Here is a 25,090-nt window from a genome sequence, read left to right as displayed (position 1 = left end):
TATATATATATAATTATATATAACATTTATTAATCTGTTAAATGATATGAGAAAGATGTATCTACCCATTAACAATAACTATTTCTTTATTTGTGTGTATCGACGGATAGATAATTTAGAGAAACTTTGCAACAATAAAGAACTGCATAAACTTAATATCATGATGAATAAGATTTAATATAACATATTATTCAATTTAATTGTCAATGATGACAGTGATAACAACGCTAGAAAAATAGAGTTGTAATTAATTATTTAATGAATCTGTTATGTTCACTGCGTATGTCCAATATAGATTAATATACAAATCGGATACAAATTATTTGAATGTGTATCACCAGTATAGTAAACATATATGTCTATAAGTCTTTTTTTACGCAGCGTAATGTAATTTGGAACTATCGTCAAAACATGTAGATAAGTAGGAGATTGTAAATATTAATATATAAAATTCCGATGTAACAGTAGAAAGATGAATTTTCGATTATTACATCCGTTGACTTACATAATATGGAGTTCTCCAAAAGATCGGTCATTATTTTCATACATATATCACATGGATTCATTAAGAATATCGACATATAACTAGTATATATATCTCTTGTCTCTCATAAAATATATCTCTACTCTATCTCTATATTCGTACAATTGTTTCTTTGAAGGCGACTTGTGAATTTCTACTTAAAGTCTTAAGCGTAACAATTGTTGTATAATTACTTAATATAACTTAAGTCAATAAAGATCTAAGTATTTATATATAGATATATATATATAATAATATATATATAATGTATGTGTGTGTGTGTGTATATATATATGTGTGTGTGTGTGTGTGTGTGTGTGTGTGTGTGTGTGTGTGTGTGTGTATATAATACATAATATATAATACACACTATATATCCATATCACTTACGCAATAAATGATACAGTAAAGATACAATGTGTAAATTAAATTTAAATAAAGTACATTATGTACATACAGAATTTACTCTTGTACTTAATTTTAACAGAATAATTTATCCCATCAAGAAAAAGAAAGAGAGTCAATAATCAGATAACTAGTGTCAATATTGCAAAAAACTTGGTCAAATTTTTTAGGGATAGGCACATTTTATAAATTATCAATTCGTTATTTTTATAAGATTTAAAATTTAGAATAGCCTTTTCCATTGTATGAGCGAAATATGTAAAAGAAAAAAATTAGAAGCAAATTGAAATATACGCACATGTATATACATACATTATCATACAATCGTGAAGATTTCTTCTAATCATTTATGCATCTTTTACACTTCATCGCGAAGTGTTCTAATCTTTTTTAAATATTAGCAGAGATATCTAGAAGGCATCTTAATCCTTCGAACGATTCTCAGACAGCTCGTTGATTTCATGTTTGTCGCGAAAGATCAATCGTAGTAACACGCATGCAGTCTGAATAATTCTTTGTTTATAAATTTGACGTTGCACGACTCGCAATAATGCTTGATATTTTCGGATAACTTCAACATCGGTGATTTTTTCTTGTTGATCGTGTTTATCAACTTTCTCGTCTGCAGTTTTTTCATTGACCACTCCGTGTTATTCCTTGATTTACCATTCCTCAGATAAACATCCTGACTTCTCAGATACTTTGGCGAATAGTTTGCCTTGGGAAACTGATACGTCTTCTTTGTCTTCGCTAGCTTATTCCTCATGATGTTGGAAAGTGAATTTCGTTCGGCTAACTGAAGCTGACCCCGAAATCGCGACTTGAGATAATCATCTCGCAGACTACCATTGTCACTCGTCATTGCTTGAATCTTCGTGGGTAAAGTGACAAACTTGCTCGGTAATCGTGGTGTCGCATTGGTTATTTCACTGACCATCGTATTCTCTAAATCTTCTTGAACCTCTTGCTTTATCTTGAAATCCAGAATGTTCGATGTTCTGCCGTTTTTTGAGCTTTTCTCGTTCAATTTGCGCTTCTTCGTGCGAGACTCCGAAATCTTTTTCATCTTTGGCTCCTGATAATCCACAACATTCCTTCTCGGCCTTAAGTTGCGTCCTTCGAATTCGTCTATTAACTCAACCTTGATCTGCTGCATTAGCTCAAAGTTCGGAGAGGATGTCGCCTCAGAAACATTTGACTTGATCAATGTAGATGGTCTCGGATTAACACTCAATATTTTATCTTTATCCTGTGCGTAATTCAGATTCTTCCTGGGTCTCAGGTTCCGCACTATTGTACTCCTGGCTACCGCTTGATTCTTAGGAAGCGTTCTGAGACCGCTGTGACAATGGTTCCGCGTTTCCGGAATGGCTACGTCATCTTTGGTACTCGTGTTTGTAACCAGACGATCTCGTACAGTTTCGATAGTGTTCTCGATATGCTGCAGACGATTTTGCGGGCAATCTGGGAACATTGACTGCGTAAAGAGATTTCGCTTAATCGATTTTAATCGCGTAGTGTTCTCGAAAGTCCTCTTCTGCGAGACGTTCGCGATTTTGTCGCATCTATTCATTTGTCCTTGATAATTCTGACAGAGTTCCGCTGTTGTTCTTCTCGATCTGCTCTGATCCTTCTTATCACAGCAACATCGAGAGAACGTCGTATACGTCAATCCGTTGTGAATACTGCTGGCCGGGAACGTCACCGAGTTCATCGAGTTAATGTAGTCAATGTTCTCCACCAACGGCTCCAGCTCGTACACGTCATAATCGAGCGGCTCCGCTTTAATCTTCATGTTCTCGATGTGCACCATTGGTACGCCAACTTTCTCTCTACTAACGCCACCCTTCCGCATCCACGACAGTTGACTTTTGAGCGCAGCATCCGTCTTCAGGCAGTCCACGTAGAACTTATGAAATTCCTCCAACTTGTAGCTGCACCGGTGGCACATCTGCTTCGGCAGTAAATCCATCTCGTGCACCTGAGAAATGCATAGCAAAACACGGAATCAAAAGGACCTGCGAGCTGCAAGGATTCTCGGAGGATCAACAGCCTAATTAAGTTGTTCGATTCTTATAATAAGTATACAATATTCCTAGAATGTTATATGAATATCATTCATCCTTTTTAATATTCATTCTAGGAATATTGTGCCTTCCAGAGGTGCACCTTCAATCTTTTGCACTTCGATCTTTTACGATCTTTTATGAAGAAATTAATCGGAGAACTTTAATCTAAATTCAAGTCGAACGTAAAATTTTTCAAGACTTACGCGTTTCGAAATTCTTGAAAAGTAAAGAAATGAAAAAAATCATCGAAGGAGTAGCCACTAGCTGAAATATTCCCACGAATTATATGATTTTATTTGATTTCGTATAGTTTCATTTGATTATAAATAATTTTGTTCACGTATATAGTATATTATTTGGTAAAATAAACGATTTTATTTAATATTATATTATACAATGACTTCTGATGATTATATATATAATTATCAGATTGTACATAGGGATTTCATATGAATTTTATATTGATTTTGGGAACTCTGTCCCATGATTACATTAAATTGATTAAGTGATTAATATCTTGAAAATCATGTATATTGTTGTTACACCGAACGCCTCGATTGTTACGCAATTATTGATAGGAGGCAAAATAGTAGCCGCAACATTGAATTGTGTATGGAGAAAGAGAAATAAACGAGTGTGCGTCATTGCTCGATGTAGATGTGAGTATGACGAGTGACATGTCACACAAGAAAACTTCCGTTCATTAACATTATCGCAACCACCGGTTACCCTTGTTAATTACTTCAGAATAGTTTCGTATAACTAAGAACAAGTCACAAATTTAATTAGAAGAGTTGTAATTTAATGATTAATAGGAGAATAGATTTCTAAAATCTATCCTGCTTTTCAATTTACAACATCTTAAATATTAAAAAATATAACAATATACTATAAATATAAAGCACAAGCTGCGGCGGATTTTAGTGAAATGACAATATTAAAATGCATTTTCCGATCGAGATTTCGAATTTTTCCCTTTTTATCATATACGTATATAATAACATCATTTACATTAATAAACTGATTGTTAGAAAATATCATATCTCATATAAGATCGTCCTTCGATTAATATAGAAAATAATATTATCTAAATTTTTTTTTAATGTTATTTAAACTGAAAATAAAGTAAATTAATTTACTGATTCTGAGTTTAAATAAAGACGAATCTTAAAAGTGATATACTAATAATTTGTCAGGTTGTAAAAACTGTTATTTCTTATGATTTTATCCATGAGACAAATATTCTTTTTATATACATCTTCATATTTATGATATTACTACAGACTATTATCAATTATTACTATTCTTATTACTTTCACATTTATTACAATTAATATAAGATTTACTTCTTACAAAATTATTAAGTCATTTAACAATTCCCAGAAAAAAAATTCTCTTGGATTGATTTTAAAAAAATGTTAAAATGATTTAAACATATATTCTATTGAATATATTTGTGGTGTTGACAATATATATTCATTTATATTTATACATATATATTTCTTACAGACATCCGATTTAATACTAAAAAGTAGCGATTAATTACTTATTTTGAGCATTAAAATTTTATTGAGTATTTAAAACATTATTCAACAATGTTTAAGTAATTACAATCACCTTCCAGAATTAATTTTCTACAAAAGATTAATATGATAAATGCATTAATTATGCTTATTTCAAATATTCTATAATTTTCGCAAGATGTTTATATTTTCACTTCTATCGCATCAAAAGAAGAGAAAAAAAACTGAATCGACATTAAAAAATAGAAAAATAGAAGAGTGCTATAAAAATAAGAAATTTCAAAATGCTAAACATAAATAATCCAAAAGATTATTAATGCGAAAATCTGCGCCAAAAAATCACCGCGATGAATATCACAAGAAACTTATGAAATCCATTTCAAGCCTCTCCTTCTCTCGCGCTTTGAATTGCAATGTAATCCGCGCTCTCGACATTTTGGAATACATTCATTTCGCGCGCAAAAACGGCAATAACCTCACTTTTTGCAAATAGATGATTTTGCAAAAAAAAAAAAGAAAGAAGAGATTCGTCCTCGTGGCGAAGCCCGCTGACCACGATGTTTTTCGCACGTGGTCGATGACGTATGCTCCGCCCGCACAAAGAATATCCCCGTCCGACTCTTCTCTCCCCTCCACGAAAATAGCGGTATTCTATTCTCCTTTGCCAACACGACATGCGAATGAGGAAGTTCTTTTCTTTTCGTTATAGAAACAGGTGTTACAGACAAAAATTGGAGCGTCGAAAAGCGGAAAAGGTGAAGGGGAAGGATCGGAAAAAAGCGCGCGTAAAGTCACGTACAGCGCAGCTGATAAAGAGAATGGACCACGCGTTTCGTAACAAGGTGGCAAATAGAAGGGAGGGAGAAGGGTGCGTTTTACAAGGACGATGAGAGTGCATATAGGAGCAGAGCACGCGGGCGCGTACCCTCCGGATGGAGAGGGAAGTCGTAAAAGGGGATCAAGCGCTAGAGAAGGAAAAGGAGAAGGAGTGAGGGCGCGAAAGAAGGAACAAATGTATGTGTGTGAGGCTCGCGCTTAAACGGGAAAGAGCACAAGGGAGAGAGGAAAAATGAGAGAGCGAGAGAACGAGAGAGAGAGAGAGAGAGAGAGAGAGAGAGAGAGAGAAAGAGAGAAAGCGTATAATGACGTACCATGATCGGCAGCACAGCGTTGATTTTGCGAATGTGATTCTCGGTCTCGTCGAAGATGTTGATAGAGATGCCCGAGTGCTGACCGCAGAGGCGGCAAACGCGGCTCGATTCGAGGGTCTCCATGTCGCATATACTGATATAGAGCTCTCCGGAGCTCTCAAGTCACGCTACTCCGTGTTGGCTATTCTCGCGCGTCGTCTCAGCACAGCCCTCTCGCGCGCCACGACACGACGTCGCACGCGCGCGCCTCCACTCAGTTCTTAGCTCTCGCTTGCGCTTTATCTTGACTGGTCGCCTCTCACGCTGCCCTCGCTCGGCTACGTTGTCCTCGGCGCGCGCCCTGCCCTTACCGCCTTGCCACGCTACTTGCTTGCACCCGTATGCGCTCGCGTGCGTCCGCGCCCTACCCGCGAGAATCCAGAAAAGCATCCACGAAAAACGAAGAATGGATCGGAGCGAGAGAGAAGGAAATAGTGGGAGTAGAGGAGGAACGAGGAAGAGAGGACAAGTAGAGATGTGCGTGATAAACCGCGCAAACTCGATAACACGCCGCCACGAGACGCGACCGATCAGCAGGTACGTGACTGAGACCAGTCGAGACGTAGGTCGGGCAATGTGGATCGACCGGACTAGATGGAACTAGGCGACCGCTGGTCGCTGGTAATATCTGATCTGATGCACTGCATGCGAACGCGAGATCGATCGGCGTCGCCGCTTAACGATTGATTCGAGCTATATATTGTTATCAAAGAGAAGTCTGAGAGCGATCATGACCATGCTTTTACCATTATATTTCGTAGGTAATATCCACGATCTTGTGGTTCTGTTCCATGCTTATTTCATGAAATTAGATAAAGATGAATCAAAGTCTGATTGTGCCTTTGTCGAACTCGTCTAATAGTACAGAACAGAACCACAAAATCATGGACATTATCTGGATTTGGTAACAGCTATAAAATCGCAATCGTGAAAAAGAAAAGATCCGTTATTATTCCGGAAGAAATTTTAAGGAAAAACATAAAATATAAAATAACATTAGTAAATATTTATATAAAGGAACATTTATATTAACAGTTTTTAAACACTGACATATAATTGTTTTATATTAATTAGTTGATTGCTTCTCTTTGCTACCTTTTTCGATACAAAAATTATTAATTTAACAAAAATATACATATATATACAATTTATATTAACGATCATAAATTTATACCAATAGTTGATAATATGGACGTTCTTGAATTATCTCCGAGCAAGACGAATCTTTTGCACGTAACTAAAAGTTTTATAACTGCTAATATCTAACTTTAGAATCGATAAATAAAAATATATGAACAGGAAAAAGCTTTATATATAATACATTCTTCTCTGCAACGATAGTTAATTTGGATCATAAATTACTGTATTTATATAAAAAATAATTAAAATATATAAGAAATCTACATACTTTTACATGTGTACATTGCACATTAGCATGTAGATATAGATTATTATATTTTATGCATAAACGCACAGTTCTAATTTAAATTTATATATCGTTAATATTGACTGTCTACGGTCAACGCGATGCTGCAAATGCTTTAAAGCAAGACTTTGGCTACAGCTTTTATTAACATTTTTGAATTAAGAAGAAAATATGCGGAAATTTTTAAATTGTATGTGCTCTCTATTTTCTCATATTTAAATTGCTTTCTATTTCGTTCAGCAACGACTCGGTTAGTTTTAAACTACATTTTTTCATCTTGACGAGCAATTCAAATGAATTGGCTCAAGTTGCTAATAAAAAAAAAAGTTGCTAAATCACACACGTATGGATTCTCTTTTATAGGCTTTTTACGATAAACCATTACCTAAGCATCAAGTCTTAATCTGTAAGAAATTAACCAATTGCAATCGAAGAAAAGAATAATCGACTATGATTGATCAAAGTTTAGGTATTGGCTTATTGTGGAAAGTCTATAAAAGAAATTTCATACATATGCGATCCATTACGCTAATAATAATCCAATCAGCAGACAATGTTTTTTAAATGTTTTATAAACGTTTATTTCTCATTAATTTTATATTTTTCATGATTCATTTTCATTAATTCATTAATTTAATATTTATTTAATGTTTATTAAACATTATAATTTTTTATTTGAAATAATGGTTTGAAAAAATATTTTTTAAATGTTTATCTAACGTTTATTAAATGTTTATTTAACATTAAATATTTATTTGTAATAATAGTTTAGAAAAAACATTTTTTATTTAATGTTTATTAAATATTTATTTAAAATTAATTATTCATTTGAAATAAAGGTTTAAAGAAATATTTTTTAATGTTTGTTTAACGATTATAAAATGTTTCTTTTACATTATTTATTTATTTAAAACGTGGTGATAAGAAACATTTATTTCATATTTATTTAATGTTTAGTAAACATTCATTTCACATTAACTATTTATTTGAAATAATGGTTTAAAGAATTATTTAACATTTATTAAATCTTTTTTAAACGTTTATATGATGTTTAATAAATGTTTGTTTTTTGTTATTTATTTATTTAAAATATGATTAAAAAATATTTATTTATCTGATATTTATACAAAATATTATTTTCTAAAGCTCAAATTAATAAAAAACGAATCGGAATAATAAAATAATCATGGAAGAGAAGTTAACATAATATAATTGCGTTAAATATATCATACGTATGCCAATAAAAGAACTATGTGCACCGATAGTTACAAGTGTCATGACGGATAAAATATGAGACTCACCCTGAGATCCCAAGTCATAAAAACCCGGCCGATAAGTGAAAAAGATTAAAATATAATTAAATTCAGAAATTAATTAATAAAATTAGTCGTCTAAGATTTTTAAACATTGTTGATAAAAAAAACATAAATTAAAAAAAAGATTCAAAATTATTATTTTTTCTAATTTTGTTTAAATAATTTTAACATTAAAAAACATTTTTTAACGTTAAAGAAATGTTTTTAAACTTTAAATGAACGTTTCTTAAATGTTAAAAAAATGTTTATTCAAATATTACAATAAAGATTTTTTTAATCTAAAGAAGGGGACTTAATCCATTATTTTTAAAAATATTGTCTGCTGATGGGGAAATAAACAATAATAAGATAAACCGATATTCATAGCCAGTTTCTTATTTCAATTAATAATTCTTATTTTAATTAGCAATATTTAAAAATGCTAACAAGGCTGCAAATGCTAATAATTAATAATATTTTTAAATGCAATATATATAAGAATGTTTTATAATAATATAAGACTTATATAACAATTTAAGACTTAAGTTTTAAATTCAAATGGATTATGAATATCAACCTTCTAGATCACTATGTGAACAATACAAATAAATAAACATTTAAAACCTCTACGTATAATATACGTTAGACATTAGCCGTATTGACCTTTATTCGAAAATATGTGCAAAGAAAGAAGATCTTTCAGTTAATGTGCTAATTGAAATGGTGTCAGGTCTACTGAAAAGGAAGTTGAAAAGAACTTAAAATTGGGCTTTTCCGGATCAGGTTGTATTTTACAAATTGACATAATTCCGATTCTAATTTTCTGCACGGTGACATAATGAAGAGGTCAGAGAAGAGTTGGAATGCAAAGACTCGACAAAATGTACATTTGGATCCAGTCGACAAAGAGGAGAACGACAACAAGGAATATAGGTAAAACGCGAGCAAATACTCAGCAAGAAGCACGATTTCGATTGCATTAAACATGAGAAATAATATGATAATAATAGTAATCTTTTGAAAGAAATATATTTAGAAATATATTACAATATATTTAGATTTGTTAAACGATCGACAAAGTATACAATATTCTTACTAACTTCTCATTCTATTATTGTTTGTTTTATGTTTAAACTTTAGAACCATCAGATTACCAAATGGTTTAGAAGTTTTGCTAATTTCCGATGAACATTTAATAACATCCTTTTCTCAAGAAAAGAAGGTATAAATAAGATTTTATATATATAGATATTTTAAGACTTACTAATTTTTTTAGTTGTTATTCAAAATTTATATTTAAAATTAATATTAATAATAAACTTTAAAACCATAAGAGATATCTATTTTCAAGATTTAAGCAGTATATTATGATTATGATGACAGTAAAGTTTTGATTTGAAAAATTTAATCTTCTGCACTACAGAAAAGTTTCCATAAATTGATTTCGAAATGTGTGATACAATTTCAAACTGTTTAGTCATTCTGCGGATTATATTCAATTTTCCCCATTTAATACTGCGTGTAATGCGCGTGATGTATTTATTCTTTTTTTTTTTTAAACAGGCAGCGTGTAGTTTATGCATGAATGTAGGAAATTTCAGTGATCCAGCAGAATTTCCGGGCATATCATACTTCTTAAGCTATATGCTTTTTCAAGATCCCGAAAAATGTTCAGAGGTATTAAAATATGATACATAAATTTACAATAAATTTATTTATTCATATATTTAAGTATTTAAGTATCGTTTTATTTGCAGCAATGTACTTTGGAAGATTTTATTCATTACCATAATGGCATTAATGATGTCTCAGTAAACAATGAGCATACAATATTTTACTTTGATATCGAAGAAAACAGTTTGTTTTTAACTCTCCGCAGTTTTGGTCTTTTTTTTATTAATCCTATAGTATCGAAACATATATTTATGAAAAACCTATTTGACATACAAAACGGTATTATAAATCATAATTTAAACATTGTTGTCGCAACTTGCAATCTTGACATACTATGCTTATATAGAGTTTCAGAAAAGCTTATATAAAAGCAAGAACAAATACGATCAACTATTTTCCTCCTTCGCAAAAACTGGTCATCCAGTCAACAAGTTTTCTGTGGACCATTTAATAAAATTGCACGATAATATAGATCACGACAAATTGTACAATGTGCTGGTCAAATTTAAAAAGCGCTATTACAGCGCTCACAGAATGAAGCTAGCAATACAGGTAACTTCGTGATTAAAATTGCGACGCGAGAATTATTTATTACTTACAGACTTTACGATTTCCTTTGTTTATAAAATAAAGTTAAATCATAACATGATACATCTTTTTATAGTCGGGACTACCGTTGGATACAATGGAAAAATTTGTCACAGCGTGCTTTGCTGGTGTGTCAAATAACAGCATACCTCCAGATAATTTTTCCAAATTTAAAAACGATTTCCCTTTTGATACTCCTGCTTTCCGAAAAATGTATAAAGTTAGTGATTCGGAATATTTGACACGAGTATGTGACTAAAATTTGAACAGATGTAAAAGAACCTAGGTTTATACAACATAAAAATACAAAATATACAAAAAATTTCTCTTTTGCAGCTAAAAATAACGTGGGCCTTGCCTTCGTTATCTGATTTTTATAAATGTAATTCATATCTATATATACCGTGGATTCTTGAATATAAAGGAAAAGGTTCCTTAATTAATTATCTATCCCAAAAGATATGGAGTCCTACATCAGACGAGAAAATGAATTATTGTGAGATTCAACAAAACTCTTTGTACAGCTTAATACAGCTCACCATAGTACTCAATTCTAAAGGACAAAAACATCTGGAAGATGTTCTAGATGCGATATTTTCTTTTATCAATTTACTAAAGAGAGCGGGTCCACAGGAAGCAATTTACAATGACATGTATGAGAGTAAAAAAATTATTTATAGGTAAAGTAATTTTAGAAATAAATATGTATTTAAGAAGATTGAAGAGAAAGGTTAACAACATATTTGTGGAACATCACTTGAAAATCTTTTTAGATTTACTAATTACAACAACAAACCAATCTCTTTTGTAAAATACTTGAGTAAGAATATGCATTTCTTTCCATCGAAGGCTTATATAATTGGAAACTCGCATAATTCCAATTATAATGCAAAAGTTATACAAAAATGTTTGAATTATTTGGTACCTGAAATGGCGAATATTATGATTTTCTCAAAGAATTTTAATGATTTCGAATTAAAGAAGGTTGATCCATGGTGGCACACGGCATATACGGATATTGAGATACCGAAAAAATGGATCGAACGTTGGAAAGTCATTGAGCCACTACCAGAATTTTCTTTACCATCACCGAATATATTTCTTACCAAGAACCTTTGTCTAATACAGGTACCAAATGAACAAATTCAGAAACATCCTATAAAATTATACTGTAATCCTATGTCGGAGATTTGGTATCACTCGAATCCTAAGTTTTGTTTGAAATGTTGTATACATTTCTATTTTATTTCACCTCTGAAATTTGAATCGTTGAAGAAGTAAGTAGCACAGGAAATGTAACCATGCAATAATTGTAGTTACTACTTGATATTATATGTATACCAATTTTTAACTTATGATTACTAATATTATAATTTTTATATAATTATTTACATCTTATCGAAAAAGACGTGAATATTAATGATATTTTAGTGAAATTCTCATGCGTATGTACTGCAAACTATGGCGACAGCTATTAGTCGATCAATTATATCCATCTTTACTGGCTGGGTTTACACATACTGTCAACATCCTTCACAATGGTTTTACATTAAAAATAAGCGGTTTTAATGAAACTCTGCCAGTAAGTAAACGTTCAAAGTGTGCTTTGGAGTTGTAAATATAATTTCAAAATATATCATTATATTTATATTTGTAGCTTGTAGCGGCTATTTATGCACAAAGCATGAAGCAATATTCAAGCTTAATTACAAAGGATATATTTGAAAATGTCAAAATTCAACTAACGCTGATATATCTGAACTCAATTAGCGCACCTAAAATGTTCATCGAGTATTGACTACTGATTATTTATTATATCAGGCATTATTACAACAATTACAAAATTCTTACATGATTAAAATAAATAATTAACATATTAATTGTAACAATTGATATCATAAAATAAAATGATCATAAAATGATCATAAAATATGATCATAAAATAAATTATATCACGTTACATTTCTGCTAATCAATTATATCTTTACTCTTGCTTGCAGAGACATGACATTATCGATACTGAAACTCGACCATCATTCACTAATTGATATGTATACTATTATACAGAATATCACTTTGAAAGACTTTCAAGACTTTGTAAAATCCTTTACCGAACGTCTATACATTCAATGTCTCGTGCAAGGAAACATAACGTCGACTGTTGCGATCAAGATCGTACAGAAATTTATTAAAACAATTAATTGTAGCTCTTTACATTCAAATACAATACAACAGTTTAGATGCACTCAGATACCTTTGGGCATAAGCTATTACAAAATTAAAAATATCGTCAAACATGATACAATTTCCATAATATCAAATTATTATCAAGCCGGCATCACCACGATTGAATTATCGACATTAATTCGTCTGATAAGCGTAAGTATTAAGGGGATCTTAAAGTGAAACGCTAACTTCGAGGAGATCGCTATTTATCGAAAAATGCGACACATCGACACATTTTTATATACTACTGCACCAATATATCACTCACACACATATACATAAATTTTCGTAGAATAATTATGTTTTAATTAGACTTCTAATTGAAATTCTAAGAATTTCGCGTCATTTGTTTATGTAAACTACCTACATCTACAGTACATCTACAGTCTGTAGATGACAATTTCGTAAGTACAGATTCTATATCAAGCAAATTGTTTCGATATTGATAATATTATATTGGGGTGAGAAATAATAATGATCTCAATTTAAGTCATTTTTTAATAATATTATATTGGGGTGAGAAATAATAATGATCTCAATTTAAGTCATTTTTTTGTTCTCGGCATAAACTCTATCACACAGACACGCACATATTAATGCGTACTTTAATCCTGAGAAAAGATTTTTAAATCTATAAAAGAGAAAAATGTAATTATTATACAAATATTGCATTTAGTCGGTGATGTAGATAACTTAAAGATTCTCTTAAATAATATATATTGTTTTGTATATTTTGAATGTATGGAATCTTTAATGTATATTCATTTATTTTTAAAAATTAAGGAAATATGAGTAAGATCTTTGATTATCACGATTAATTGTACTTGCACATCATATTTACTTGCACTTGTTTTCAGTATATAATGAACAATAAGTTACACGAGGATCTACTTCATAAGTTTATATATACCAAGATCAAGTTTAGTAACGTTAACGGAATTTTAGGATATGTTATTACTATTTGCGCCCAAGCATATCAAGGCACAACTGAATACTTTGATAAGAAAATCGATGAATTTTTGAGATGGTTTAAAAACATTATGGAAGAGCTCACAGAAGAGGAATTAGATGTTTACAAAGAAATGTTCCTAAAATCTAGATTATATGACAATGCCAATCTTGAAGAAGAAGCTGAAAGAAACTGGAAAGAGATCATAACGTGTACTTATATGTTTGATTTACACGAACAGGAAATACTTGCTCTAAAGAAAATAAATGTTAATAAGCTGAGAGAATGGCTTGCAGATCACACATTGAATGGAAGTAATTTCAGAAAATTGAGTTTACATATTGTGGGAGTTATTCCCAAAAAAATGAAATACGTTCATTTAGAATACGTGAATGACGATCAGCAGTACAAGTCAAATAAATATCATTATATTACTAAAGTAGAAGATTATAAGAAAAAACTTTTCATATTTTCAATTAAGCATTCCAACAAATCCTCTTAGAGCACAGAATAAATGACACATTAACGATTTAATAATATAATAAAATGAAATGAAAACTTTTATTGTCTTATGATAATGAAGTTTTTCTTTAACGGTTAAATAATTAAATTTAAGCTTTTTATCCTCTCATAGGACTACACAAAAAACCAATGCAAACATCTTTTGCAACGTTCATCATACTTCTATATTCTTTCGATAAGTCGTTATGAATAATAGTTATTATTATAATAGCTATTATTGTAACAGCTATAGAATTTTTGCGTTTTGCTACAGAACTAGAATATTCGAAGTTATAATAGCTATTATTGTAACAGCTATAGAATTTTTGCGTTTTGCTACAGAACTAGAATATTCGAAGTTAATAGAACGAAATTGTTAGTTTTATATATAACGATATATAAATATTTTTTCTTTAATAATAAGAATACAGAAACATATAAACAGATACATAATGGAAACATATTATAAGTAACTGTAATAAGAGTAATAGACAAAAATATATACTGTGATAATTAGGGATGCACCGGATCGTAAAATTATCGGATACCGGATATCAGATACCTGGACAGAATGTATCATCGGATATCCAGCATTCGATAGGATATCCGAGAAGGCAATTTCTTCGAGTCGGATATCCGACCGGGTTCCGAGAAAATATTTCTTCTAAAAAAAAAGCCTATAGAGAAAAAGATTGCGACAATGTATAAAATATTGCAGCATCATGAATATTTATTTCTAGAATATTTGTATAAGAAAAAATCGACAATTTAATGATATTTCAACCGGATATCTTCCCGGATAATAGTGATATCTGGCTATCCGATTAGATAGTAAACAAGTGCCGTATAATATCGGATACCGGATATCCGGTGCATTCCTAGTGACAATAAAGGAGGATATTAGTTAAAAAATAAAGTACTTGCTCAAGAATGTAATTTTTTATTCTAAACACGACAAAATGTTTTCAATAAAATATGTCTCTCACTCTCTTTTTCTCTCTTCTTTCTCTTTCCTCTCCTGACTCATATCACAAATTTTCAAACTTAACTTAATTGATTTAAAATTCGTATTCTTTTACAAAGGCCGCACATCAGTTGAGCAAGACTTTTATAAACTGAAAGACTGATTCTACAAATATTTTATTTTTATATATGCATACATATTGTGTGGAAATTGCATTTTAAATAAACTGATGAAATATTAAATATTCTACTTTCTAGAAAGAGAGGAAATTTTTTAATTTAACTGCTTTTTAAGTCAACTGCTCAGTTTCCTATTCTTTCGGAAAAGAAAATTTTGCGATTCGGCGATAGCTGACATAAAAAAAAAGGCAGAGCATCTGCTTTTAAAAATCAGATTTTGTGATCATTAATAAGTAATGTACAATATAAATAATTTTAAATTAATGCAACATTCATTAAGAGTGGGTTTTGAGTTTTATACTTTAAATAAACATCATATATATTCTTTTTTTTCTATTTTTACAATTTTTCTATTATATAGATTTGTAATTCTATCTTATACATCTTCTTTCTTATATACATTTTCAAACACTTACTATTTATAATTACAATATGAATAATTAAAAATTATTGATATTCGTAATTATTTCTGGGTCTTCCAGAACTCTTCAATAATTACAAAAATTTATTTGAAGTGACAACCTCTAATAGTTAGTTTATTTTTTTCAGTTGAAACTCTATGCATATAGTTTATCTATTTTTTTTTAAGAAGGAAATGTTAGCGATATAAGAAGTTTAACTCAATTTAGCGATGATTCTCATTCAATATAGCATTACAATTCTAAAAAAAAAGAAATTAAGTGTGATTCTTTAAAAGTTGTTCTTATGGAGGCATATACATCTAAAGGTAGTGAAAAAAATCGATTGTTTTAAATATTTGAAGTATAATGTCCTAAAAACATTTTTGTAGATTTATTCGGCGAAAAATAAAGAAGTTATATGAAATTATAAAGTAGATTCGAGCGCATTGAAGACAACAGATAGACGCGTCAGCAACAATTCAAATTCACGTAGGTCAAAAAACATTCTTCCTTTATTCATTGTGTTTTTCAACAGTATCCCCAGAGCTGCATTTAAAAATACGAATGGTTGATTGGGTATAAGATAAGCCTTGTCTGGAAGAGCAACTGAAAAGATTGAACGTTAACCACGAAAAGTATGATCCGAACGTAAAATTTTAAAAGCGTTTCTCTCAAACTATTTTCAAAACGCATGACCACTTGAAGATGATTCGATCGATCGACTTGCAATTTTACACACTTTTTCTATGTATTGAAAACTAGTTCTTGACATAGGATTTTTTTCCTACAATGCTTAGTTTTTTCGTAGCTGAAAACGAGCAAAATTAAAAGAAAATCGTTACTTTGACCTTTTTATGGCAATTAACAGCTGCTATTTTATTCAAATACAATATTTAAAAAAACGGCTATGTCAAGCACAAGATCTATGTTTCAATTTCATAAAACTTGTACCATTTTGCTTTCATACGAGTTTTGTGCGAGCAGAAATGGTCACCTATTTTATAAAACATGATGTACGAAAATTTGAATAGCGACTCCATTTCAAATTGTTTTTAAATGAAATTTTAATGACATAAATAGAGAAAAGTATCATTTTTACAATGAAATAAATCAGATTTCTTTGTCTTTATCCGGTTTTCCATAAAAAATTCGCAAAATTATGCCTCGTTTTGATCAGGCTAAGTATACATGCCTCTTAAACTTCATTATACTTAAACATAGTATGCTCTCTTTAGTTCATGGCTAGATTTCAGGTAGCTTTAAACCGAGCTGCTTGTTTACTTCGATGTGTAATTAGATCAAATTAAGTTCAAATTTCAAGCGCTTGTCGCACATGTGGGATCTCTTTCAGGCGTATGTCTACAATGAAATAATTATTTAAACAATCAATAGGCGGGCAATTATAGTCGGATCTTAAATTATCCGTTTTAAATAATACTACACTTAATAAGGCTCAGTGATTCATTCATGATATTTTAAGATAGTATTTAAACGATATTAAATATAAGAACAAATCGTACATAATATATTAACTGGACTTGCTGGACCATTGGCTCTCAGTGAGAAATACAAGTTAGTAAACATTTATGACTTTTGCTTAAAATACACAAGTTAGTCGTATATTGACTTTTGTTTGAAGGCAAGTGACGTAACGGAAGAAGAAGCTGTATCGGTTAGAGTGCTGATCAAAATTGTTTGTCAGAAACGACTTAATATTGGGGATTCTTTCATCGGATCGATTTTTTTATATCGAAATAATGCAAGAGAGTGGAGATAATGAGAATTGTCAAGTTGAATATCTAGAATCTCCTGTCAAATCGGAGAATGACAAGAAAGAATATAGGTGAGACGAAAGAAATACCGATCAGCAATATGCATGATTTCGATTGAAATAAATGAGAAATACTGTAACAATAATTTTTTAGAAGAAACATTGTAATGTATTTTTTATTGATAAATGCAGGAATTAAATTTTTTTAAATAATCAATAATATGCACAATATTCTCATTGACGTCTCATTTTATTAATATTTTGTTTGTTTGTCTTTTAAATTTAGAACCATCAGATTACCAAATGGTTTAGAAGTTTTGCTAATTTCCGATGAACATTTAATAACATCCTTTTCTCAAGAAAAAAAGGTATAAACAAGATAATTTTATTTGCATTTTAGGACTTACTAATTTTTTTAGTTGTTATTCAAAATTTATATTTAAAATTAATATTAACAGTAAACTTTAAAATCATATGAAATATTTATTTTTATTAAGATTTAAGCAGTATATTATCAGAAGTTTTGATTTGAAAAATTTAATTTACTGCATTGCACAAAAGTTTTCATAAATTGATTTCGAATTGTGTGATGCAATTTCGAACTGTTTAGTCATTCTGTTGATTATATACAATTCTCTATTTAACAATGCGTGTAATGCGCATGATGTGATACTCTTATATTTTTTTAAACAGGCAGCATGTAGCTTATTCATAGACGTAGGAAATTTCAGCGATATGCCAGAATTTCCGGGCATATCATTTTTCTTAGGGTATATGTTTTCTCAAGAATCCGAGAAATATTCCGAGGTGCTAAAAAAAGATACATAAATTTACCATAAAATTTATTTATTCGTATATTTAAGTACTTAAGTCTTATTTACAGCAATCAGGTATTACTATGGCAGATTTTATTGAAGACCATAATGGCACTATTTATATCGATGTGACCCACGAACATACAATATTTTACTTTGATATCGAAGAAGACAACTTTTTTTTAGCTCTCTATAATTTTGGCGTTTTTTTTGAGGATCCTATAATGCCGAAACATGTATTTATAGAGAAACAAAATGCTATAAAAAACGGTATAAAAATCGTAATCTTAAAATTGTGGTCGCAACTTGCAGTCTTAATATGCCATTCTTATATAGAGTTTCAGATATTATTTGGCAAGTCGAGATACGAACAACTATTTTCCTCCTTCGCACAAACTGGTCATCCAACCAACAAGTTTTCTGTGGATCATTTAATAAAATTGCGGAATAATATTGATCACGATAAATTGTACGATGTGCTAAATAAATTTAAAGAGCGCCACTACTGTGCTCACAGAATGAAGCTAGCAATACAGGTAACTTCGTTAAAATTGCGACGCGAGAATTATTTATTACTTACAGACTTTACGATTTCCTTTGTTTATAAAATAAAGTTAAATCATAACATGATACATATTATTATAGTCGAGATTTCGATTGAATACAATGGAAAAATTTGTCAAAGTATGCTTTGCTGATATACCAAATAACAAAATGCCTCCAGATAATTTTTCCAAATTTAAAAACGCTCTGCCTTTTGATACTCCCGCTTTCCGAAAAATGTATAAAATTAAATATGATGAGGAACATTTGACACAAGTATGTGACTAAAATTTAATAAAAAAGAATCTAGGATTATACAATATATAAAAATTCAAATAAATACACAAAATAAACTTCCTCTTTTGCAGCTAAAAATAACGTGGGCCTTGCCTTCGTTCTCCGGTTTTTATAAATGTAATTCATATCAATATATCCCGAGGATTATTGGATATAAAGGAGAAGGTTCCTTAATTAGTTATCTACGACAAAAAATGTGGAGCCCATCAGACAATATATTTGATTGTAAGAGTCAACAAAACTCTTTGTACGGCTTAATACAGCTCACCATAGTACTCACTTCTGAAGGACGAAAATATCTGGAAGATGTTCTAAATGCAATATTTTCTTTTATCAATTTACTAAAGGCAACAGGTCCGCAGAAAGCAATTTACAATGACATTTATGAACAAAATAATTTTAGGTAAAGTAATTTAAAAAATAAATATATGTATTTAAGATGATTGAAGAGAATTGAATAACACATTTGTGGAACGCTATTTATATTTGAAGTTCTTTTTAGATTTACTAATTACAACAACAAACCAATCTCTTTTGTAAAACACTTGAGTAAGAATATGCATTTCTTTCCATCGAAGGCTTATATAATTGGAAACTCGCTTAATTCCAATTATAATGCAAAAGTTATACAAAAATGTTTGAATTATTTGGTACCTGAGATGGCGAATATTATGATTTTCTCAAAGAATTTTAATGATTTCGAATTAAAGAAGATTGAACCATGGTGGCACACGGCATATACGGATATTGAGATACCGAAAAAATGGATCGAACGTTGGAAAGTCATTGAGCCACTACCAGAATTTTCTTTACCATCACCGAATATATTTCTTACCAAGAAAGACGTTTGTCTAATGCAGGTACCAAATGAACAAATTGAGAAATATCCTATAAAAGTACACAGTAATTCTGTGTCGGAGATTTGGTATCACTCGAATCCTAAGTTTTGTTTACCGAAATGTTGTATATATTTCTATTTTATTTCCCCTCTAAAATATCAGTCATTAAAGAAGTAAGTAGCATAGAAAATGTAACAATACTACTGTACTTGACACTATATGTATACCAATTTTTAACTTATAATTACTAATATTGTGATTTTGGTATAATTATTTACACCTTATTGAAAAAGATATGAACATTAATGACATTTCAGTGAAATTCTCATGCGTATGTACTGCAGACTATTGAAACAGCTATTAACCGAAAAATTATATCCAGCTGAACTGATTGGATTTAAATACGTTATCAGATTCCTTCTGAATGGTTTTACATTAAAAATAAGCGGTCTTAATGAAACTCTGCCAGTAAGTATACGTTCAAAGTGTTTAAGAGAAGAGTTATAAATACAATTTCAAGATATATCATTATATTTATATTTGCAGCTTGTAGCGGCTACTTTGGCACAAGGAATGGTGCAATGTTCAAGCTTTATTACGAAGGACATATTTGAAAATATCAAAATTGAACAAATTCAGACATATTATGACTCAGTTAGCAAATCTGAGATTTTCATCATGTACTGATTGTTTATCAAGCATTATTACAATTATAAAATTCTTACATAACTAAAATAAATGATTAATATATTAATTATAAATACAATTGATATTATAAAATAAATTATCATGTTACATTTCTGTTAATCAATAATATATTTATTCTTGTTTGCAGCGACATGATATTGTCGATACTGAAACACATCCATCATTCACAAATTGATATATTTACTGCTGTACAGGATATCACTTTGAAAGACTTTCAAGACTTTGTAAAATCCTTTACCGAACGTCTATACATTCAATGTCTCGTGCAAGGAAACATAACGCCGTCTGCTGCGATCAAGATCGTACAGCAATTTATTAAAACAATTAATTGTAGCTCTTTACACTCAAATACGATACAACAGTTTAGAGGCACTCAAATACCATTGGGCATAAGTTATTACAAGATTAAAAATATCAACAAATTAGATACAACTTCCATGATAAAAAATTATTATCAAGCCGGTGTCACTGCGATTGATTTAGCTACATTAATCCGTCTGATAAGCGTAAGTATTAAGGAGATCCTAAAGCGCTAACTCCGAGGAGATCGCTATTTATCGAAAAATGCGACATATCGTTATATACTACTGCACCAATATTTCACGCAAACATATGCATAAATTTTCGTAGAATAATAGCGATTTAATTAGACTTCAAAATCAAATTCTAAGAATTCCGAATTGTTTGTTTATGTAAACTACTAGTCTGTAGACGACAATTTCGTAAATACAGGTTGCAAAGCTTTTATATCAAGCAAATGTTGTTTCGATATTGATAATGTCATATTGGAGTAAGAAATGATAAAGAAAATCTCAATTTGAGTCATTTTTTTTTCATTCTCGACATAAATTTTGTCTCATAAATCCGTACGTATTAATGCATATATTTTAATCTTGAAAAAGGATTTTTGAATCTGTAAAAGAGAAAAAAAGTTGTTATACAAAAATTATTGCGTTTAGTCAGTGATATAGACAACTTAAGGAGAGATCCCCTTAAATAACATACATTATTTTGTATATTTTGAATGCTTGGAATCTTTGATGCATATTCATTTATTTTTAAAAGTTAATTAAATATGAATAAGCTTTTTGATTATCATGATTAATTTTATCTATACATCACATTCACTTCCACATATTTTCAGTATATAATGGACGATAAGTTACACGAGGTACTCGCAGATAAATTTGATGCCACGGTCAACGTTGTAAACTATTACGGAATTTTAGGATATTCCATTACTGTTTGCACTCAAGCACATAAATACAAAACTGAATACGTTGATAAGAAGATCGATGAATTTTTGAGATGGTTTAAAAACGATTTGGAAAAACTCACAGAAGAGGAATTGGATGTTTATAAAGAAATGTTCCTGAAATCTAGATCATATGACGATGTCAATATTGAAAACGAAAGAAATTGGTATCAGATCCTGTATCAAACTTACGTATTTAACTTACATGAACAGGAAATACTTGCTCTAAAGGATATAAATGTTAAAAAGCTGAGGGAATGGTTTGCAGACCACACATCGAACGGAAGTAATTTCAGAAAATTGAGTTTGCATATTGTAGGAACTATTCCCAAAAAAGCAAAATACGTTGATTTAGAATACATAAATGACGATCATCAGCAGTACAAGCCAACTAAATATCATTATATTACTAAAGTAGAAAATTATAAGAAAAAACTCTTCATATTTCCAACTAAGTGTTCAACAATCCTCTCAGAGCACAGAACACATTAACGATTTAATAATATAATAAAAATGAAATTATAATTTGTATTGTCTTATAATGAAGCTTTTTTTTAATGATTAAATTTAAGCTTTTTGCATAGCAACTACACACTAAATCAATGCGAGCATTTTTTATAATTACACTTATTATACTTCAATATTTTTTTCGATGAGCTGTTATGAACAATAACAACTATTATTATAATAGCTATTATTGTAACAGCTATAGAATTTTGCATTTTACTACAGAACCAGAATATTTGAAATTAATAGAATAAAATTTTCTCACATTAAAATTTAAATTATTAGTTTTATATAATAACGATACTTTTCTTTAATAAGAAAATATAAACAGATATATAATGAAAGCATATTAGTAACTGTAATAACTAGACAAAAACATACACTGTGATAATAAAGGAGGCTACTTAGGATGTAAAGTACTTGCTCAAGATGTAATTTTTCATATTTTTTATTTATATTCTAAACACGACAAAATGTTTTCAATAAAATATGTCTCTCGCTCTCTTTTTTTCTCTCTCTTTCTCTTTCCTCTCCTCACTTGTAATCAAAATTTTCATACTTAATTTAATTGATTTAAAATTCGTATTCTTTTATAAAGGTCACATACCAGTTGAGTAAGACTTTTCTATAAACCGAACGGCTGAGACTATAAATATTTTACTTTTTTGTATGCATAGGTATTGTGTAGGAATTGCATTTTAAATAAATTGATGAAATACTAAATATTATATTTTCTAGAAAAAGAGCAAATTTTTTAATTTAACTGCTTTTTAAGTCAACTGTTCAGCTTTCTATTCTCTTGGAAAAGAAAATTTTACGATTCGGCGAGCATAAAAAAACAAGCGAAACACTTGCTTTTAGAAATCAGATTTTGTGACCATTAATAAGTAATGTACAATATAAGTAATTTAAATTAATGCAACACTCATTAAGAGTGGGTTTCGAGTTTTATATTTAAAATAAATCATCATATATATTCTTTTTTTTCTATTTTTTTAATAATATTATACAGTTTGTAACTTTTTATCTTTATTTTCAAATATTTATTATTCATAATCACAATGTGAATAGTTAAAAAATATTGATATTCGTAATTATCTCTGGTCTTCCAGAACTCTTCGATAATTACAAAAATTTATTTAAAGTTGACAACCTCTAATAATTAATCTATTTTTTTCAGTTGAACTCCATGTATATAATTCTTCTATTTCTTTTTAAGAATAGAAGGAAAAATTAGCGATAAGAAGTTTAACTCAATTTACCGATGATTCTCATTCAATATACAACAGTATTATAGTTCTAAAAAAAAGAAATTAAGCGTGATTCTTTAAAAGTTTGTCCTTAAGAGCCACATACATCTAGAGGTGGTAAAAAAAATCGATTATTTTATTTGAAATATAATGTTCCTTTTTGTAGATTTATTTATTTTATTTAAAAAATAAAGAAGTTACATGAAATTATAAACGAGTAGATTCAAGCGTAGGCTTCAAGCGTATTGAAGATAACAGGTAGACGAGCCACCGATAGGACAGTTCAAGTTCACGCATGTTCTTTTTTTATTCAATGTGTTTTTCAATAGCATTCCTCAGAGTTTAAAGAATACGAATGGTTGGGTATAAGATGACAGCCTTGTCTGGAAGAGCAATTGAAAATGTTGAAACATTAGCAACGAAAAGTATGATCCGAATATAAAACTTTAAACGCGTTTTTCACAGTTTACATCACGTATTGTATCTTGAAGATAGCTCGTTTGATCGACTTGCAATTTTATATGCTTTTTCTACATAATGAAAACTAGTTCCTGACGTAGGATTTTTTCCTACAATGCAGTTTTTTTCGCAGCTAAAAACAAGCAAAATTAAAAAAAATCATTATGTTAACTTTGACCAGCTTTTATTCAAATGCAATATTTAAAAAACGGCTGTGTCAGGCACAAGATCTATATTTGAAATTCATAAAAGTTGTGCCACTTTGCTTTCAGACTAGTCTTGTGCGAGCAGCAATATTTATAAAACATTTCATTTTATAAAACGTGACATTCAAAAACTTAAATAGCGACTTCACTTTTATATTATTCTTAAATAAATTTGTAATGTTAAATTGAGCAAAGTATTATCTTTGCAATGGAACAAATCCGATTTCTTTGTCTTTATCCGTTTTTCCACAAAAAATTCGCAAAATTGGACTCGTTTTAAACAGTTTAAATGCCCCTTATATTTAAATATAATATGCTCTCTGTTTCTTTCAACTGATTATTATCAGATGCGTGTGTAGTTAGATTAAAAGTAACTTTAAACCGGAGTACACTTTTTTATCTCGATGAGTAGTTCGGTCAAAATTAGATTCAAATTTCAAGCGCTTGTCGTACATGTGGGACCTCTTTCATGTGCCTAGCAACAATGAAATAATAATTAATTAAACAATCAGTTGGGCAGGTATTTA

At 30.0% G+C, this 25,090-nt stretch overlaps 3 protein-coding genes across 3 annotated transcripts; 2 read left to right on the top strand and 1 right to left on the bottom strand.

Moving 5' to 3' along the window:
* Window positions 1-1,383: 1,383 nt before the first annotated feature.
* Window positions 1,384-6,063, bottom strand: LOC108686202. Its single transcript, XM_018191361.1, has 2 exons — window positions 5,672-6,063; window positions 1,384-2,909 (listed from the first exon to the last, which is right to left on the bottom strand). Exons 1-2 carry the CDS (start codon window positions 5,792-5,794, stop codon window positions 1,407-1,409), a joined length of 1,626 nt encoding a protein of 541 aa, XP_018046850.1. The 5' UTR covers window positions 5,795-6,063; the 3' UTR covers window positions 1,384-1,406.
* A 3,206-nt stretch (window positions 6,064-9,269) lies between these two features.
* LOC108686170 (nardilysin-like) lies at window positions 9,270-14,386 on the top strand. The gene is given in 12 exon segments (XM_018191308.1): window positions 9,270-9,364; window positions 9,572-9,653; window positions 9,995-10,108; window positions 10,189-10,384; window positions 10,452-10,657; window positions 10,770-10,940; window positions 11,030-11,373; window positions 11,467-11,970; window positions 12,125-12,275; window positions 12,761-13,072; window positions 13,777-14,352; window positions 14,354-14,386. Coding segments are annotated over 12 exon segments (2,784 nt in total).
* A 3,284-nt stretch (window positions 14,387-17,670) lies between these two features.
* LOC108686169 (nardilysin-like) lies at window positions 17,671-22,633 on the top strand. The gene is made up of 12 exons (XM_018191307.1): window positions 17,671-17,756; window positions 17,971-18,052; window positions 18,378-18,491; window positions 18,568-18,769; window positions 18,836-19,035; window positions 19,145-19,318; window positions 19,411-19,742; window positions 19,842-20,351; window positions 20,496-20,646; window positions 20,725-20,858; window positions 21,014-21,392; window positions 22,031-22,633. Exons 1-12 carry the CDS (start codon window positions 17,671-17,673, stop codon window positions 22,631-22,633), a joined length of 2,967 nt encoding a protein of 988 aa, XP_018046796.1.
* Window positions 22,634-25,090: the final 2,457 nt, after the last annotated feature.

The sequence above is a fragment of the Atta colombica genome, unplaced genomic scaffold (assembly GCF_001594045.1).
Source record: "Atta colombica isolate Treedump-2 unplaced genomic scaffold, Acol1.0 scaffold166, whole genome shotgun sequence".
Lineage (NCBI taxonomy): Eukaryota > Metazoa > Arthropoda > Insecta > Hymenoptera > Formicidae > Atta > Atta colombica.
This window is presented reverse-complemented; position numbering and strand designations above follow the sequence as displayed.

Bases quoted from the DNA above. Each gene is read 5' to 3' on its own strand.
- LOC108686202 (XM_018191361.1), bottom strand. From the start codon at position 5,794: ATGGAGACCCTCGAATCGAGCCGCGTTTGCCGCCTCTGCGGTCAGCAC. The intron at 2,910-5,671 runs GTACGTCATTAT...TGCATTTCTCAG, and splicing joins ACGCTGTGCTGCCGATCATG to GTGCACGAGATGGATTTACT.
- LOC108686169 (XM_018191307.1), top strand. From the start codon at position 17,671: ATGCAAGAGAGTGGAGATAATGAGAATTGTCAAGTTGAATATCTAGAA. The intron at 18,053-18,377 runs GTATAAACAAGA...TTTTTTAAACAG, and splicing joins CCTTTTCTCAAGAAAAAAAG to GCAGCATGTAGCTTATTCAT. The intron at 20,647-20,724 runs GTAAGTATACGT...TTATATTTGCAG, and splicing joins GTCTTAATGAAACTCTGCCA to CTTGTAGCGGCTACTTTGGC.